The sequence below is a fragment of the Bos indicus genome, chromosome 24 (assembly GCF_029378745.1).
Source record: "Bos indicus isolate NIAB-ARS_2022 breed Sahiwal x Tharparkar chromosome 24, NIAB-ARS_B.indTharparkar_mat_pri_1.0, whole genome shotgun sequence".
In the NCBI taxonomy this organism is placed as follows: domain Eukaryota; kingdom Metazoa; phylum Chordata; class Mammalia; order Artiodactyla; family Bovidae; genus Bos; species Bos indicus.
Genome location: NC_091783.1, coordinates 867,881 through 883,819, shown reverse-complemented (window position 1 = coordinate 883,819; position 15,939 = coordinate 867,881). Strand labels below are relative to the sequence as shown.

At 47.9% G+C, this 15,939-nt stretch overlaps 1 protein-coding gene across 2 annotated transcripts in view; it reads left to right on the top strand.

Moving 5' to 3' along the window:
• The first annotated feature begins 14,900 nt into the window (after positions 1 to 14,900).
• Positions 14,901 to 15,939, top strand: part of ADNP2 (ADNP homeobox 2) — a 32,657-nt gene continuing 31,618 nt past the window's right edge. Inside the window, exon 1 of one of the 2 annotated variants that reach the window (XM_070778609.1) lies at positions 14,901 to 15,045. Coding sequence is in view for 1 of the 2 variants with exons in the window: in XM_070778608.1 (XP_070634709.1) it covers positions 15,935 to 15,936 (2 nt within the window). In the remaining variant the exon portion in view is untranslated. Of the gene's footprint in view, positions 15,046 to 15,379; positions 15,937 to 15,939 lie in introns of those variants that run through there. The other variant, XM_070778608.1, reaches the window with a different exon arrangement.

Here is a 15,939-nt window from a genome sequence, read left to right as displayed (position 1 = left end):
AAACACTCAACAAAATAGGAATGGAAAGAGACTGCCTTAGTATAAAATCTATATCAGAAAATCCATAGCAAACAATACCCAGTGGTGAAAGATCGAAAGCTTTTCATCTAAGGTCAGCAGCAAGACAAAGATGCCTGCCTGTTTAAATAGTTTCTTTTCAACATAGTCCTGAAAGTTCAGCCAGAGCAATTAAGCAGGGAAAAGAAAAGACCTACAAGTTAGAGAAAAGTAAATTGTTTGCAGATGATATCGTGTTATACATAGACTATCTTAAAGAAAAGAAAAGCTGTTAGATCTAATAAATGAGCCCTGCAAAGTAGCAAGATTAAGAGTCAGCACACAAAAAGCTGTCACATTTCTATACACGAGCAATGAGTGACCTGAAAGTGATTACAGGGTATTCCCTGACAGTCTAGCGGTTAGGACTCTGCACTTTTGCTGCTGGGGCCTAGGTTCAATCCATGGTTGGAGAACTAAGATCTCACAAGCCATACGGTATGGCAAAAAAAAAAAAAAAAAAAAACCCAAGACCTGATATTACAATAATATTTACAATACTGCCAAAAAAGAAATACTTAGGAGTTAAGCATAAATGAGAAAGACCTGTACAATGAAAACTACAAAACATGTTGAAAGAAGTTAACTGATTGGAAGACTTATGAAAACATCAGTATTACTCAAAGCACTCTACAGATCAGTGCAGTCACTGTCAAAATCTTGATTTTTTTTTTTCTCTAGAAATTGTCAAGCTCATACTAAATTTCATAAGGAATCTCAAGGGATTCTGAGCAGCCAGCACAATCCTGGAAAAGGAATTAAACTGGATGACTTTCATTTTCCAGTTAGAAAATTTACTGCAAAAACAACAGTAATCAAAACTGTGTATTGGCTTTAAGACAGACATATAGACTAATGGAATAGAATAGCCCAGAAATGAACCATCACATAAATAGCCAGATGATTTTTGACAAAGGTGCCAAGATCGTTTAGTGGACAAAGGAAACAATGGGAAAAGGGTAGTCTCTGTAAATGATGCCGGGAAAGCTAGATACCACATACAAAAGTGTGAAAGTAGGGGACTTCTCTGGCAGTCCTATGGTTAAGACTCCATACTTCCAATGTGGGGAGCAAGGGTTCAATCCCTGGTCAGGGAACTAAGATCCTGCATACCAAGTGCCATGACCAAAACAGAAAAAACAGTATGAAGTTAGACATTTTGTTGTTCAGTCGCTAAGTCATGTCCAGCTCTTGCAACCCCATGGATTGCAGCACACTAGTCTCCTCTGTCCTCCACTGTTTCCGGAGTTTGCTCAAATTCATATCGAGTCAGTGATGCTATCTAACCATCTCAACCTCTGCCGCTCTTTTCTCCTCCTGCCCTCATTCTTTCCCAGCATCAGGGTCTTTTCTAATGAGTCAGCTCTTTGCATCTGGTACCCAAAGTACTGAGGGTTCAGCATCAGTCCTGGTGAACATTCAGGGTTGATTTCCTTTAGGATCAACTGGTTTGAGCTCCTTGCTGTCCAAGGGACTTTCAAGAATCTAGCACCACAATTTGAAAGCGTCAGTTCTTCAGCTCTCAGGCTTCTTTATGGTCCAACTCTCACATCCTTATTTGACTACTGGAAAAACCGTAGCTTTGACTCTGAACCCTTGTTGGCAAAGTGATGTCTCTGCTCTTTATTATGCTGTCTAGGTTTGTCATAGCTTTCCTTTCAAGGAGCAAATGTCTTAATTTCATGGCTGCAATCACCACAATGATTTTGGAGGCCAAGAAAATAACATCTCTCACTTTTTCCCCTTCTATTTGCCATGAAGTGATGGGACTGGCTGCCATGGTCTTTTTTTTTTTTTTTTTTTTAATGTTGAGTTTTAAGCCAGCCTTTTCACTGTCTTTTTTTTACCCTCATCAAGAGGCTCTTAGTTGCTCTTCACTTGCTGCCAGTAGAGTGTTATCTGCATATCTGAAATTGGTATTTCTCCTGGCAATATTGATTCCAGCTTGTGATTCATCCAGCCTGGCATTTCTCTTGATGTACTCTATGTGTAAGTTAAATAAGCAGGGTAACAATATACAGTCTTGTTGTACCCCTTTCCCAATTTTGAGCTGGTCTATTGTTCCCTGTCCGGTTCTAACTTAATTCTTGACCAGCATATATTTCTCAGGACACAGGTCAGGTGTATCGAAGACCTAAATGTAAGACTTAACAATATAGAGAATTATCTGGCAGTCCAGTGATTGGGACTCCGTGCTTCCACTGTCAAAGGCATGGGTTCAGTCCCTGGTTGAGGAACTAAGATCCCACAAGCCACATAAAGACTTAACACTAAAACTTTTAAAAGAGAACATAGGACTAGAGCTTCAAAACACTCAATTTGGCATTGATTTCTTGGATATGACACAAAAGGCATAGGCAACAAAAGGAAACAGACAAGTTGGACTTTGTGAGAATCTTTTGTGCCAAGACACTATCAATGAAATAAAAAGGCAATCCACAGAATGGGAGAGAATACTTGCAAATCATATGTCTGATGAGGAATTAAAATCTAGAATAGATAATGCTTACAACACAAGTGACAAAACAATTCAAAAACAGGCGAAGGAACTTACGTAGAATTCTCTCCAGAGATGTACAAATGACCAGTAACCATATGAAAAGAATGCTCAACAGCACTAATCATTAGGGACAATGGAAAAACAGGACATGAGGAACAATAAATCAGAACTACAAGATACCAACTCATCCATTAGGATGGCTAGTATTAAAAAAAATTACAAGTGTTGGCGAGGATGTGGAGAAATGTGAACACTTGCGCACTGTTGATGAGAAGGTAAATGGTACAGCCAAAGGCAGCCCGCGGTCCTAACCTCTGCTGCATCCTGCTTATCTGCGGGGCGGAGCCCATCATGGGAAGAGGGAGCCTTCAGCTGGGAACTGCGCATCCTATTACATACCTGACCTACAGATGCCCCGGTGGGCAGGCTATTTTCTGGCTACCTATGGGGTTGTTGCCTTCCTTTTGTCTCTGGGGTCCTTTCCAGCATGCGACAAGAGCGTGTGTCCCGGGGCAGTGAGGCGGGCGCAGTGGAGCAGCAATCCAGGGATGGAAAAAGGCAGGGGGGTGAGAGGGGAGCGGAGGGGCGCAGAAAGGCGCAGGCTTGAAAGCTCAGTCCTCATGTTACAAACAAGGAAACAGGCCGACCCGGCTTCTGCCGGCCGGTGCTTAGTGCCCCGAGAAGGCAGCAGGCAGCGGCCCCCGCCCCCACACGCCGAAGCCCGCTTGGGTTCTGCGGGACAGTCCGCCCCTGGAGGCTGCCGGAGCCCCCGGAAGACGCCTGGCGTCCAAGCTAATCACGAAAGTTGGCAAGAGCTGACCTAGTGAAACCCTCGAACCAGCCTCGTGAGCACGTCGGTGAACTCTTTCTCTGCGAAACTGCTGCGGAAACGGGGACTGAGTCCAGGCGTCTCAAGCTAAGGAACTCCATCAGCGTCTGTTACTTTGTCAGGTAGGTCAGCCGTTCCCAAGCTTCAGTGTACCCCCCGGGGTCCGGTAACACCGTACGCGGCCGTCCACCTCTCCGGGGTCGCAGGCCTGAGACCGGAGCATCTGCGTTTCTACGGAGCTCCCTGGAGACACGGCGCTGCCGGCCCGGGTGCCCGCGCTGTGGCCCACCGAGCATCTCCGGGGGGATCTCCCCGGGGAGCGCCCTTCGCCCTTCCTCGCTGCTCCCCGGGGGTCGCGCGCCGACCCGCTGCACACGTGGAGCGGAGCCCCGTGGGCGCCACAGGCAGGCTTGGGGCGGCGCGGGTCGCCGTAGAGTGACCGAGGCATACCTGCGTCGCGACCCCCGGGCTCGGGGCCTGGAGACGAGCGCGGACTTCCGTGTCGCGTCTGGGTCGGGGGACAGCCCCGGCCGCCCTGCCGCCGGGCGCCCAGGCAGCACCGGGTCTTGCGCGAGGAGGCGCTCCCGGCCCGGTGCCCCCGCCCCGCTGCTCGCGCCCCGCTCGGCTCTCAGGAACGGGGTCTGCCCGCTGCCTGGCGGCCGTCCATACTCTCCCACGCCCCGGGCGGGGGTCGGAGTGCAACTGGATTGAAGGGCGGGAACCCTGAAGCCTCGTCGGCTCCGAGGTCTGAGGAGGAAACCACTCCAGCCTCCGAGCCAAGGGGGAGAGCTTCGCCCCAGCCCCTCATCCCGCTCTTTCCACCTGCAGCGCCGGCCTGGAGCTCGCGCGGGCGCGGGGGTTGTGTGCAGGCTCCCCGGGCCGAGTGCGAGACGCTGCCGGCCCAGCCCGGTGCTCTGGACACACGGCGCGGACGACCCCGGCTTCCTCCTCCCCAGGCCCTCCTCCGAGGGCCCTGCGCAGACCCGGCGGTGTCGGCGGGGACGCGGGTCTCCAGGTCTCGGGAAACACCTCCAGATGCTTTGAGCCGGCAGCAGAGCTTCCCTTTAGCCTGGAGAGGGTTGGGGAGCGGGAAGGGGCGGCGTCGGGAAGAGGCGGCTCTGACCCGGGACCGGGGGCGGCGAGCAGCCGGCGGGGAACCTCCCGGTTTCCCGCCCGCCAGGTCGCAGTTCCCGCCAGGCCGGGTCCCGCTCGCTCCACCGCTCAACGTTCTTCTGCAAGCTTGTAAAGCAGAACGTGGAAGCAAGGTTCCTTGTTTAAAAGAAAATCTAAAAAGTGGTTTCCTGCGTTGCGGGACCGGACTGCCTGCTAGAACCCGGCAGGTGTGAACCTAGTCTCTGGTGCTCGGGCCAGACTCCTGAGTGACGTTGAAGGGACTGGATCTTTCGCCCTTGGAGGGAACGCGCCGAAGGACCGGGTGGTGTCGTCTCTTCTGAACTGACGATTGCAAACAAAACACCTATTTGCCTTCTCTCGGTCTGAGAACCACAAGACAGGAGCCCTCCACTCAACTCGCCTGAATTCCACCAGAGAGACTGCTGGATCTTATGGTGGTTATGTTTTCAATTTTAGAAAGAATTTCCATATAGGCTGCACGAATTTACATTCCGACCAGCAGTCCATGAGAGTTCCCTTTTCTTCACATCCTCACCAACAGTTGTTACTGTCTTTTTGACAGTAGCCATTCTGACAGGTGCTGAGGTGACCTCTCGGTTTAGTTTGCATTTCTCTCATGACTAGTGACACTGAGCATCTTCTCAGGTGCCTGTTGGTTATGTGTGTGTCTTCTCTGGAAAAATGTCTGTTGAAGTCCTCTGCCTATTTTTAAACTGGGTTGCTTGTTATTTTAATGGGGGAGAACAGGGAGGGGCCCTGGTAGGCGTCTGTCTGGGCTTGGAGGGAGGGGCAGGGGAACCAGGGACTGCTGTTGACAGTGGCTATGACTCCTGGGCACGGAGAACCCTCTGAAAGCTGGAGGTCAGTATTATCAGAACATCAAAAAGGGTTCCGTTGGTAGCTAATCCTCACCTCCTGCAGCTACCACTGGGGGTGCAGCTGTACCCCAGGATGGCCAAGAGTTAGTTCAAACGTAGACCATCCACTGGGCAGAGAGTATTGGTTCCCATTTATGATTTCTGAGCATTAGCAATGTAGGAGGGCAAGGCCAGACAAAAATTTTACTTCTGACTTTACAATTTGGGTTAGATAAAGGACAGTAAAACCCAAAAGAGAAGGATAGGAGGAAAGCACTAAGGAAGCAAAAAGAAATGAATAGAGAGCACATGTAAACATCATACTGCATTGTGCAGACAAGCTTGTGTGTGACACACTTAATGTTGGAGATAGATATGAGGAAATTGCTTTTATCTTAAAGGCTGCTGCTGCTGCTGCTAAGTTGCTTCAGTCATGTCCGACTCTGTGCGACCCCATAGACAGCAGCCCACCAGGCTCCTCTGTCCCTGGGATTCTCCAGGCAAGAACACTGGAGTGGGTTGCCATTTCCTTCTCCAATGCATGAAAGTGAAAAGTGAAAGTGAAGTCGCTCAGTCATGTCTGACTCTTAGCGACCCATGGACTGTAGCCTACCAGGCTCCTTATCCATGGGATTTTCCAGGCAAGAGCACTGGAGTGGGGTGCCATTGTCTTCTCCGATCTTAAAGGCTAAGTTTATCTAAAGGCTAAGGCCTATTAGAAGAATTATGAGCATCCTGCCTTTACAGGAAAAGAGTGAAATTTATTAATTGACAATTTTGATTAAGGAGAAATTCTGAATTTGTTATTATACTGTTTTGTTTTCTATATAAAATATATAGTTTGAATTTTTATAAATGTCTGCTTTCAAAGGGTTCTTCAGTTCAGTTCAGTCGCTCAGTCGTGTCCGACTCTTTGCGACCCTATGAATCGCAGCACGACAGGCCTCCCTGTCCATCACCAACTCCCGGAGTTCACCCAGACTCACGTCCATCGAGTCAGTGATGCCATCCAGCCATCTCATCCTCTGTCGTCCCCTTCTCCTCCTGCCCCCAATCCCTCCCAGCATCAGAGTCTTTTCCAATGAGTCAACTCTTCTCATGAGGTGGCCAAAGTACTGGAGTTTCAGTTTCAGCATCATTCCTTTCGAAGAAATCCCAGGGCTGATCTTCAGAATGAACTGGTTGGATCTCCTTGCAGCCCAAGGGACTCTCAAGAATCTTCTCCAACACCACAGTTCAAAAGCATCAATTCTTCGGTGCTCAGCCTTCTCACATCCATACATGATCACAGGAAAAACCATAGCCTTGACTAGGATGGACATTTGTTGGCAAAGTAACGTCTCTGCTTTTGAATATGCTCTCTAGGTTGGTCATAACTTTCCTTCCAAGGAGTAAGCGTCTTTTAATTTCATGGCTGCAGTCACCATCTGCAGTGATTTTGGAGCCCCCCAAAATAAAGTCTAACACTGTTTCCACTGTTTCCCCATCTATTTCCCATGAAGTGATGGGACCGGATGCCATGATCTTCATTTTCTGAATGTTGAGCTTTAAGCCAACTTTTTCACTCTCCACTTTCACTTTCATCAAGAGGCTTTTTAGTTCCTCTTCACTTTCTGCCATAAGGGTGGTGCCATCTGCATATCTGAGGTTATTGATATTTCTCCCAGCAATCTTGATTCCAGCTTGTGTTTCTTCCAGCCCAGCATTTCTCATGGTGTACTCTGTATAGAAGTTAAATAAGCAGGGTGACAATATACGGCCTTGATGAACTCCTTTTCCTATTTGGAACCAGTCTGTTGTTCCATGTCCAGGTCTAACTGTTGCTTCCTGACCTGCATACAAATTTCTCAAGAGGCAGATCAAGTGGTCTGGTGTTCCCATCTCTTTCAGAATTCTCCACAGTTTATTGTGATCCACACAGTCAAAGGCTTTGGCATAGTCAACAAAGCAGAAATAGATGTTTTTCTGGAACTCTCTTGCTTTTTCCATGATCCAGCGGATGTTGGCAATTTGATCTCTGGTTCCTCTGCCTTTTCGAAAACCAGCTTGAACATCAGGAAGTTCACGGTTCACGTATTGCTGAAGCCTGGCTTGGAGAATTTTGAGCATTACTTTACTAGCGTGTGAGATGAGTGCAGTTGTGCGGTAGTTTGAGCATTCTTTGGCATTGCCTTTCTTTGGGATTGGAATGAAAACTGACCTTTTCCAGTCCTGTGGCCACTGCTGAGTTTTCCAAATTTGCTGGCATATTGAGTGCAGCACTTTCACAGCATCATCTTTTAGGATTTGGAAGAGCTCAACTGGAATTCCATCACCTCCACTAGCTTTGTTCATAGTGATGCTTTCTAAGGCCCACTTGACTTCACATTCCAGGATGTCTGGCTCTAGGTCAGTGATCATACCATCGTGATTATCTGGGTCGTGAAGATCTTTTTTGTACAGTTCTTCTGTGTATTCTTGCCATCTCTTCTTAATATCTTCTGCTTCTGTTAGGTCCATGCCATTTTTGTCCTTTATCGAGCTCATCTTTGCATGAAATGGTCCCTTGGTATCTCTAATTTTCTTGAAGAGATCTCTAGTCTTTCCCATTCTGTTGTTTTCCTCTATTTCTTTGCATTGATCACTGAAGAAGGCTTTCTTATCTCTTCTTGCTATTCTTAACTACCTGCTATTTCATTTGCACCTGTCAGGGTGCTCTGCAGAGCACTTGAGAACCTGAGTATGTTCCCTGGAGAGCCATCTGCTTTGTTGGGGTTCAGAGTGAGCTCTCAAAGTGAGCTTCACTGGGGTTTTATTTTAAAATGTAAACATAAACTTTTCCTCTAAACAATTCGGAAATCATTTTTTCCCATGGCACTTTAAAAGAAACTCAGAGCATATCCTGATATGTAAATGAACAAAAATCACCTCCATTTTCAGCTGTTTGGAACCAGCACTTCATGAAAGAAAAGACAGTGACAAAGGCAGGAGTGGAGAGGCATGTCCAGCCATAAAAGCTGTTTCAATCACAGTGGGGAGAACACGGAGAAATGGCTTGGTAGATGAAGTCCCAGTGTTGTCTACTGATGGCTCTGAACTTGTGCAAAACCTAGAAAGTGAAGCTAAGTTAGATATGGAGGAAGAAGATGACCAGAAAAGAGGTTTAGAAGCCTTCAGTGCAAACTTGCTGGCTCAGGTGGGAGGGGTTGAGGCTATACTGTGTTTGCTTCGCGGGTTCAGATATTCATGGGTGATTATCGATACCTGTGGGCACTTGTGCAGAAAAATGGGAAGACCAAGAATGAAGAGTTGGAAGGCCTGTCTCTGCATGCAGTTGGGGGTGTGAATTCAGATACCTACTTAATTTCTCTGAGCTGCTGTTTCCTCATCTGTGAGATGAGACAGTAACATCTCTATGCTTCTTGAAAATTATATATTAATTCTTCTTCCCCTTCACCACCTTTTATGATGATTTATTTTTCAGTTTGGGAATAAGTATGTGTAAACCAATTTTTAGATGATGACTTTTTTCCCCTAAAAATACTTATATCTCTCTTCTAATAAAAAACTTAAAAATACCACTGGACGATCAGAAATTCCCAATGTTTTGCTATTTCTCCATTAAGGCAGGATTAATTTGATTAAAACAGCTTGTGAGACATAATTCTGGGGAACCTGAGAAGCAGAAAGAAATGGTTGGAGGACAGACTGGAAGTACAGTAAAGGGAAGGACTTCGCAAGGCTGTTCCCACTGCCTGCAGTCGTCTCCCCTCACGACCACTTGCTGCCTTGACCCACTCATGCCGACTTGTCCTTCTGACTTCAGGTTGCCACTCTGTCAAGAATGCGCCTCCAGATCAGGTCTCTGGGATGTGGATGCTTGGAGAGTCTACCTTCTTCAGGAGTGTTTGCTCAGGTTATAATTAAACTTTCACTGTGTTCTTATTTCACTAATGATGATCTCCCTCACGGTTCTCTAAGCTCTATGAAAGCAGGGATTGAATTTCTTCTGTTTTCTGCTCATTGCTGTCTTCTTGGTGTCTGCTAAGTCGCTTCAGTCGTGTCTGACTCTGTGCGACCCCATGGACGGCAGCCCACCAGGCTCCCCCGTCCCTGGGATTCTCCAGGCAAGAACACTGGAGTGGGTTGCCCTTTCCTTCTCCAATGCATGAAAGTGAAAAGTGAAAGTGAAGTCGCTCAGTCATGTCTGACTCTTAGCGACCCATGGACTGCAGCCCACCAGGCTCCTCTGTCCATGGGATTTTCCAGGCAAGAGCACTGGAGTGGGGTGCCATTGCCTCCTCCACTCCTTGGTGTGTAGCAGACACAAATAAATGTAAAACAAAGGTGAGAAAGGCAAGATCACATCTAAGGTGTTCACAAAGAATATCTTTCCATAGAAATGTCAGTGGATTTGGATGAACCTTAGAGATGTATTTTATTTAGATGGGCATATGTACGGTTGTCTGTTTGTGTGTTGCCAGGTACAGTTGCCTATGTGACTTGGAAATCCAGACCACTCTGCTTGCAAAGATGTGTCCCCTGATGTGGGGCTGAGTCTGCCCAGAGGAAAACACACACACACACACACACACACACACACACACACACATATATGATGCGTCACTTTTATCTGGAAGCTGGGACCCTCAAGGCAGTACCCTCCCAAAGAGCTCCCCCTGTGGGCTGATATGTCAGGCTCTGGGGCTATGTAGTCACCCAGATTGCTTTTTTTGTGGTGGTCAATTATTTTTACAAAAGCTGATGCTAATTATAGAAGGAACCAAATGAGAGTGTAGAAAAAGTCCAGCACAGGCTATTTAGACCCAACTGAAGTTGACTCATTGGAAAAAACTCTGATGCTGGGAGGGATTGGGGGCAGGAGGAGAAGGGGACGACAGAGGATGAGATGGCTGGATGGCATCACTGACTCGATGGACGTGAGTCTGGGTGAACTCCGGGAGTTGGTGATGGACAGGGAGGCCTGTCGTGCTGCGATTCATGGGGTCGCAGAGTTGGACACGACTGAGCAACTGATCTGATCTGATCTGATCTGAACAGCTAAAAGCAAAGCATCTGGTAATTGTACTGAAACCAAGTAGGTTGAGAAGAAGCAGAACAAACTTGCTTGTGCTGCGACATGTCCAGCATATATGCCCTCAGGTCTAACTTCTGATTTTGAATGATTTGATGACTGAGTCCCTCTGGGTCATATTGCTCATTCCTCTGTCATGGAGAGGGACAGTCCTTTCAACATAAAAGCTGTTGATTGTAGTTTTAAATGTCATTTGTAACATATCCATGCATGCTGAAGTGTTTAGGGACACAGTAGACCAATATCTGCAATTTCGAGTGCATAAAAAAAAAGATGGTACAAGAGATGAAAAGTTGATTCACAATAGTGTGTAAATGAATAGTATGGAAACAACATAAATGTCCATCGACTGATGAATGGATAAAGAAAATGTGGTACGTATATGAAATGGAAAACTACTTAGCCATAAAAAAGAACGAAATAATGCCATTTGCAGCAACATGGATACAACTAGAGGTTATATAAAATGAAGTAAGTCAGAAAGAGACAAATACCATGTGTTATCACGTATATGTGGAATCTAAAATACGGCACAAATGAACTTATCTACAAAACAGAAACAACCTCGCAGATAGAGAACAGAATTGTGTCTGTCCAGGGGGTGGGGGGTGGGAGGGAGGGACTGGGGGTTTGGAAGTAGCAGATATAAACTATTACATATAGGATGAATAAACAACAAGGTCCTACTGTATAGCACAGAGAACTATATTCAATACCCTAGATAAACCATAATGGAAAAGTACATAAAAAAGAATGTCTATATGTGTTTAACACTTTGCTGTAAAGCAGCGATTCCTTGTAAATTTTGTAACATTGTAAATTGTAAATCAACTTTGCTTTACAAACATTGTAAATCAACTATGCTTCAATAAAAAACTGAATGAAAAAGATGAATAGCTGGATAGCTGGGTGATATAGCAAATACAGCAAAATTGTTAATTGTAAGATCTAGGTAATGGTGTTCACTGTACATTTATTTCAACTTTTCAGTATGTTCAAAAGTTTTTATAAGGTGTTGGGAGAAAAATGAATTCTTTCAGCATTTATTAAAGATTCATTATGTTTATCAAAATATTATTACAAATTGTATTAAAGTAAACTAGGCATCAGGGATACAGTGATGACCAGGAGACATGGCCCCTGTTGGTACAGCACTCCTTGAGAGAGACAGATACATTAGCAAATGAGGATCACACAGTTAGTGCAGTGTTCTGTGAATATCAAGAGGAACCCATCACATCTTGCCACAGGTACGTGTGCGGTGCTGGTGGTCAGGGAGCTCTTGGGAGAGAAGTCAGCAGAACTCAGCCTTGAATGGCAATGGAACAGAAATCAGTTCAGGTTGTGGAAAAGGAAGGAATCCCATGAACAAATACTGTGCAGTGTTTGTGCGAGCGGGAGATGGGCTGGGGATGGTCAGCACTGGAGAGCTTGTGTTTAAGCTGAGCAACTGTCGGAATGGCTGAAGGGAAGAAGGGAAGCAACAGGGTCAGACTTGCTTTGGCTAGATCTCTAGGATGGCTGACTGGAAGGCTTCCCAGAGTTGCCTGAGCTGACCTGACCTGTGCAGGTGTTCCCACCAGGAGAGGCACACGTGGTAGGAGGGCTACAGGAGAGGAGCATCAGGACGTAAAGTTAGAGAACTGGAGATGGGAAAAATGAAGGCCAGGTAAGCACATTGCTTACTGTTGGAGGGACTGTAGAGGAGGGGTGATCGCTCGGCCTTGAGCACTTGGACTGTGTGGTGTGGGTGGGACCCCCAGGTGGAGCTGCCCCGTTGGCAGCCAGAACTCAGGACAGAGGTGGATACACTGGAATCAAAATAATGAAGTTTGAATCTGCCGTTGAGATTAACAAGGGAGAGGATGGAGAGTGATGACTGAAAGGGATGGGGGTTCCAGTACCTGGAATAATGCCTGGCACACAGGACGTGGTGATGAACGTGGACGAAAATGGGAGGAATTATGGGGCAAATGTTCAAGGATGTGCTGAGAAGGGGAAGCTAGTAAAGGTGTGAGGACTAATCAGCTAGGGTGGAGAAGATTAGAGGTCATGTTGTGAGGGAAGGGCTTCAGGAAAGGGAAGATGAGGACTAAAATCTGTTCTTGGCTTTAACAGTTAGGAGGTCACTAGTGGCTAAGTAAAGTCACTCAGTCAAGTCTGACTCTTTGTGACCCCATGGAATATACAGTCCATGGAATTCTCCAGACCAGAATACTGGAGTGGATAGCCTTTCCCTTCTCCAGAGGATCTTCCCAGCCCAGGGATTGAACCCAGGTCTCCCACATTGCAGGCAGATTCTTTACCAGCTGAACCACCAGGGAAGCCCTGGTGGTCAAGGGATACCTGTAATTTCCCACTCTTAGATGCAGGTGAGGGTGGCGCAAGAGAGCACACGATGAGGAGTGGAAGCAAGACATTTGGAGAAATGTGATACTATGCTCCCACTGGAGCTGCGTGGTCTGGGTCAAGGGTAACCAGAAGGCTGTAACTTTTCATCCCACCCATTTCTTCAAGAAAGATGTATAGGGACATATACCCATTTACTGCTGTGATTTATTATCAAGTTAAATCATAATTCATAAATAAAGAGTAAATTCTCCTTCAATTATGGCTTGGATTCTTGTAGAGAAAAAAACAAATTGTGGTTGAGTAATATCAACCCAGCATTCAGGAACATTTTAAAATTAATTCATACATTTACTCCAGTGCCTCTTATGTTTTTAGTCATTGGGTTAAACTGAGCAGAAGTTACCCATAGAAAGAGAGAAGCTGAAATTAGGGGAGAGGAATGCCAACAAAGGTCCGTCTAGTCAAGGCTATGGTTTTTCCAGTAGTCATGCATGGATGTGAGAGTTGGACTATAAAGAATGCTGAGCACTGAAGAATTGATGCTTTTGAACTGTAGTGTTGGAGAAGACACTTGAGAGTCCTTTGGACTGCAAGGAGATCCAACCAGTCCATCCTAAAGGATGGAATCAGTCCTGAATACTCATTGGAAGGACTGTTGAAGCTTAAACTCCAATACTTTGGTCACCTGATTCGAAGAACTGACTCATTTCAAAAGACCCTGATCTTGGGAAAGATTGAAGGTGGGAGGAAAAGGGGACGACAGAGGATGAGAAGGTTGGATGGCATCACTGACTCAATGGATATGAGTTTGAATAGGCTCCGGGAGCTGGTGATGGACAGGGAGGGCTTGCGTGCTGCGGTTAATGGGGTCGCCAAGAGTCGGACACGGCTGAGCGACTGAACCGAACTGAACTGAATGGTTGGGCAATGAGGTGCCGGGCAGGGCAAACAAGGCCCAGGAATGAAGGGACTGGTCCTGAGCGTGAACCCACACATACTCTGATCAGGATGGTGCTGAGGAAAAGGTGTGCACGTGGGGCCGGAGGAGATAGACGGAGACCATTTCTGATGGTCTTGGTGTTCTGGAAGAAGTAGACATGGTCTTGTGCTGAAAAGTAAGTCGAGGAGGGGCAAGTAATGGCTCGGCATCTTCAAAGAAGGGAGAAAAAGGCTGGAGTAGTCACTGAGGAGGGATAAATTAAAATAGTTGTTTGTCTACACAGCAGGCCTCCCCCTTAAACTGCAAGTTCCCTGAGGGCAATGCGGTTCTATTCTTACCCCTTGGGCACTTTACTCAACAGTTGAAGACCCATAGGCATTTTGAAAGCTCCATTCACGCTATGGTACATTCATTTTGAGAAATATATTATCCCTTCACATTTTTTTTTACAAAGCTGGGCAAAAGTGAACTTTTAAGCCATTTAAGAATTTTTATAAATGTATACAATTAACTTTTTTCCTACACAGCACGTAGTAGCTCTAACTTAAAAATCCGAATTCTCAAGAAAAAGTGTGAAATTAATTTTCTCAGGATATAATTACGAAGTCAGGAGACCCTATCCAGTCAGTTCACCAAGATATATCAAGAGCATCCTTGTCAAAGTTCTGATAGTTCAAGTTCTATCCTCCAATGATAGGGCAGGATTCCCCTCACAGCTGGTTTCCCATTGGCTCTGAGATGTGGGCGGGGCCACCAATTCCTGCTACTGCCTCTAGCTCCACCCCACCTCATGCAAATGAAGCCAAAGCTCTAGGGAACCCACGTGATTGGTCACGTGACGAACGACGCACAGGCCCCGCCCCCTCTAGTGACGCCATCACCTCAAACTCTCACGAGAGTTTGTAGATGTGAAAAGCTAGCAGGCCAGTTCACTGTGGCAAGAGTGGGGTCAGGGGAGGGGGCTTCAACACAAAACCCCATTCCCACTGCTGAGCCTCCAGTTCAGCTTAAGGCAGGGGCCCAAAGGGGCCTGTGGGTCAGTGCCCAGTAGGGGGTCCCATGCATGCTCTTCTCCCATTGGTTGACTGCATCGGCATGCAAATGAGGGTGCGCGTCACTTCCGGAGGCCAATCGAGCGCCATTTTCTCTTTCTGGCCGAGCTGGGAGGAGGGGACGGGGTCGCGCGGGGTGGCGCGCGCCGAGCGGGGGTCCCGCCGCGCGGGGCGGAGGCGGGCGGGCGCGGGGCCCCAGCGGGCGCGGCCAGACGTGCGAGGGACGCGGCGGCGCTGCGGGCGCCCAGCGGTAGGTAACCCCGGCCCTGCCCGCGGCGACGCCCCTGGCCCGGCCTGCGAAGTCCCGGCGGCGGCCCCGCCCCACCCCGCCCACACCCGGCGGCCCGTGGCCGCCTCCCGAATCCCGCGACGTTCTGCCAGCGCGGGGCTCGTGGCCCGAAGGGCGCCCGTCGTCCCTCCGCGTCACGTGGGCCGGGGTCGAGGGGGGCGGGGATGGGGCCCGGGAGGCGGGGCGGGGGACGGCATCAGGGCGAGGGGAACGCGGGGACAGGGCGGCGGCCGGGGAGGGCCGGGGAAGGGGGCGGGCTGGGAGCCGGAGGGCCGCCCGGAGCGAGCGCGGACGCGGGCCGGGCAGAGCAGAGGCGGGCTCGGCTGCCTGCGTTGTGGCGGGTTTTTTCTTGAGCGCACAGCTGAGAGGAGCCCCAATTCCTTCACCCTGGAGTTCTCGGTGTGAATACTGATGACGTGCAGATGTTGACATTACAGTTGAACTTTTCACATGCCGCCGCTCACCGCGCTTACGTAGAGCGCGCAGAATTTCTCCTGACTCTTGGCTTGGGAAGGTCGAAAATAGTAGCCGCCAGTTTTAACTGAACAGTAGCTAAATAATTAAATGTTTTAAGTATTTTCTTTGAATTTGAATGGGAGGCTTGCCGGAATGCTCTTAAAACTTTATAATTGAATGGAATGGGGTAATGGCAGCCTCTTGAGACTTGGAGGACTCTTGCGTGTGGTGATTTATGATGCAAATGGGCAAGTGCTTGAGGGCACCAGCCAGCCCCACAGGGCTCAGCACGCACGTGGGACCGGGAGTCGGGAGGAGCGCTCTGGAGGAGAGGACCACGTAAAAAGTGCGAGTTGAGGAAAGCGCGTGTTCGGCTTTGGTTGGAAGTCAAGTAATGTA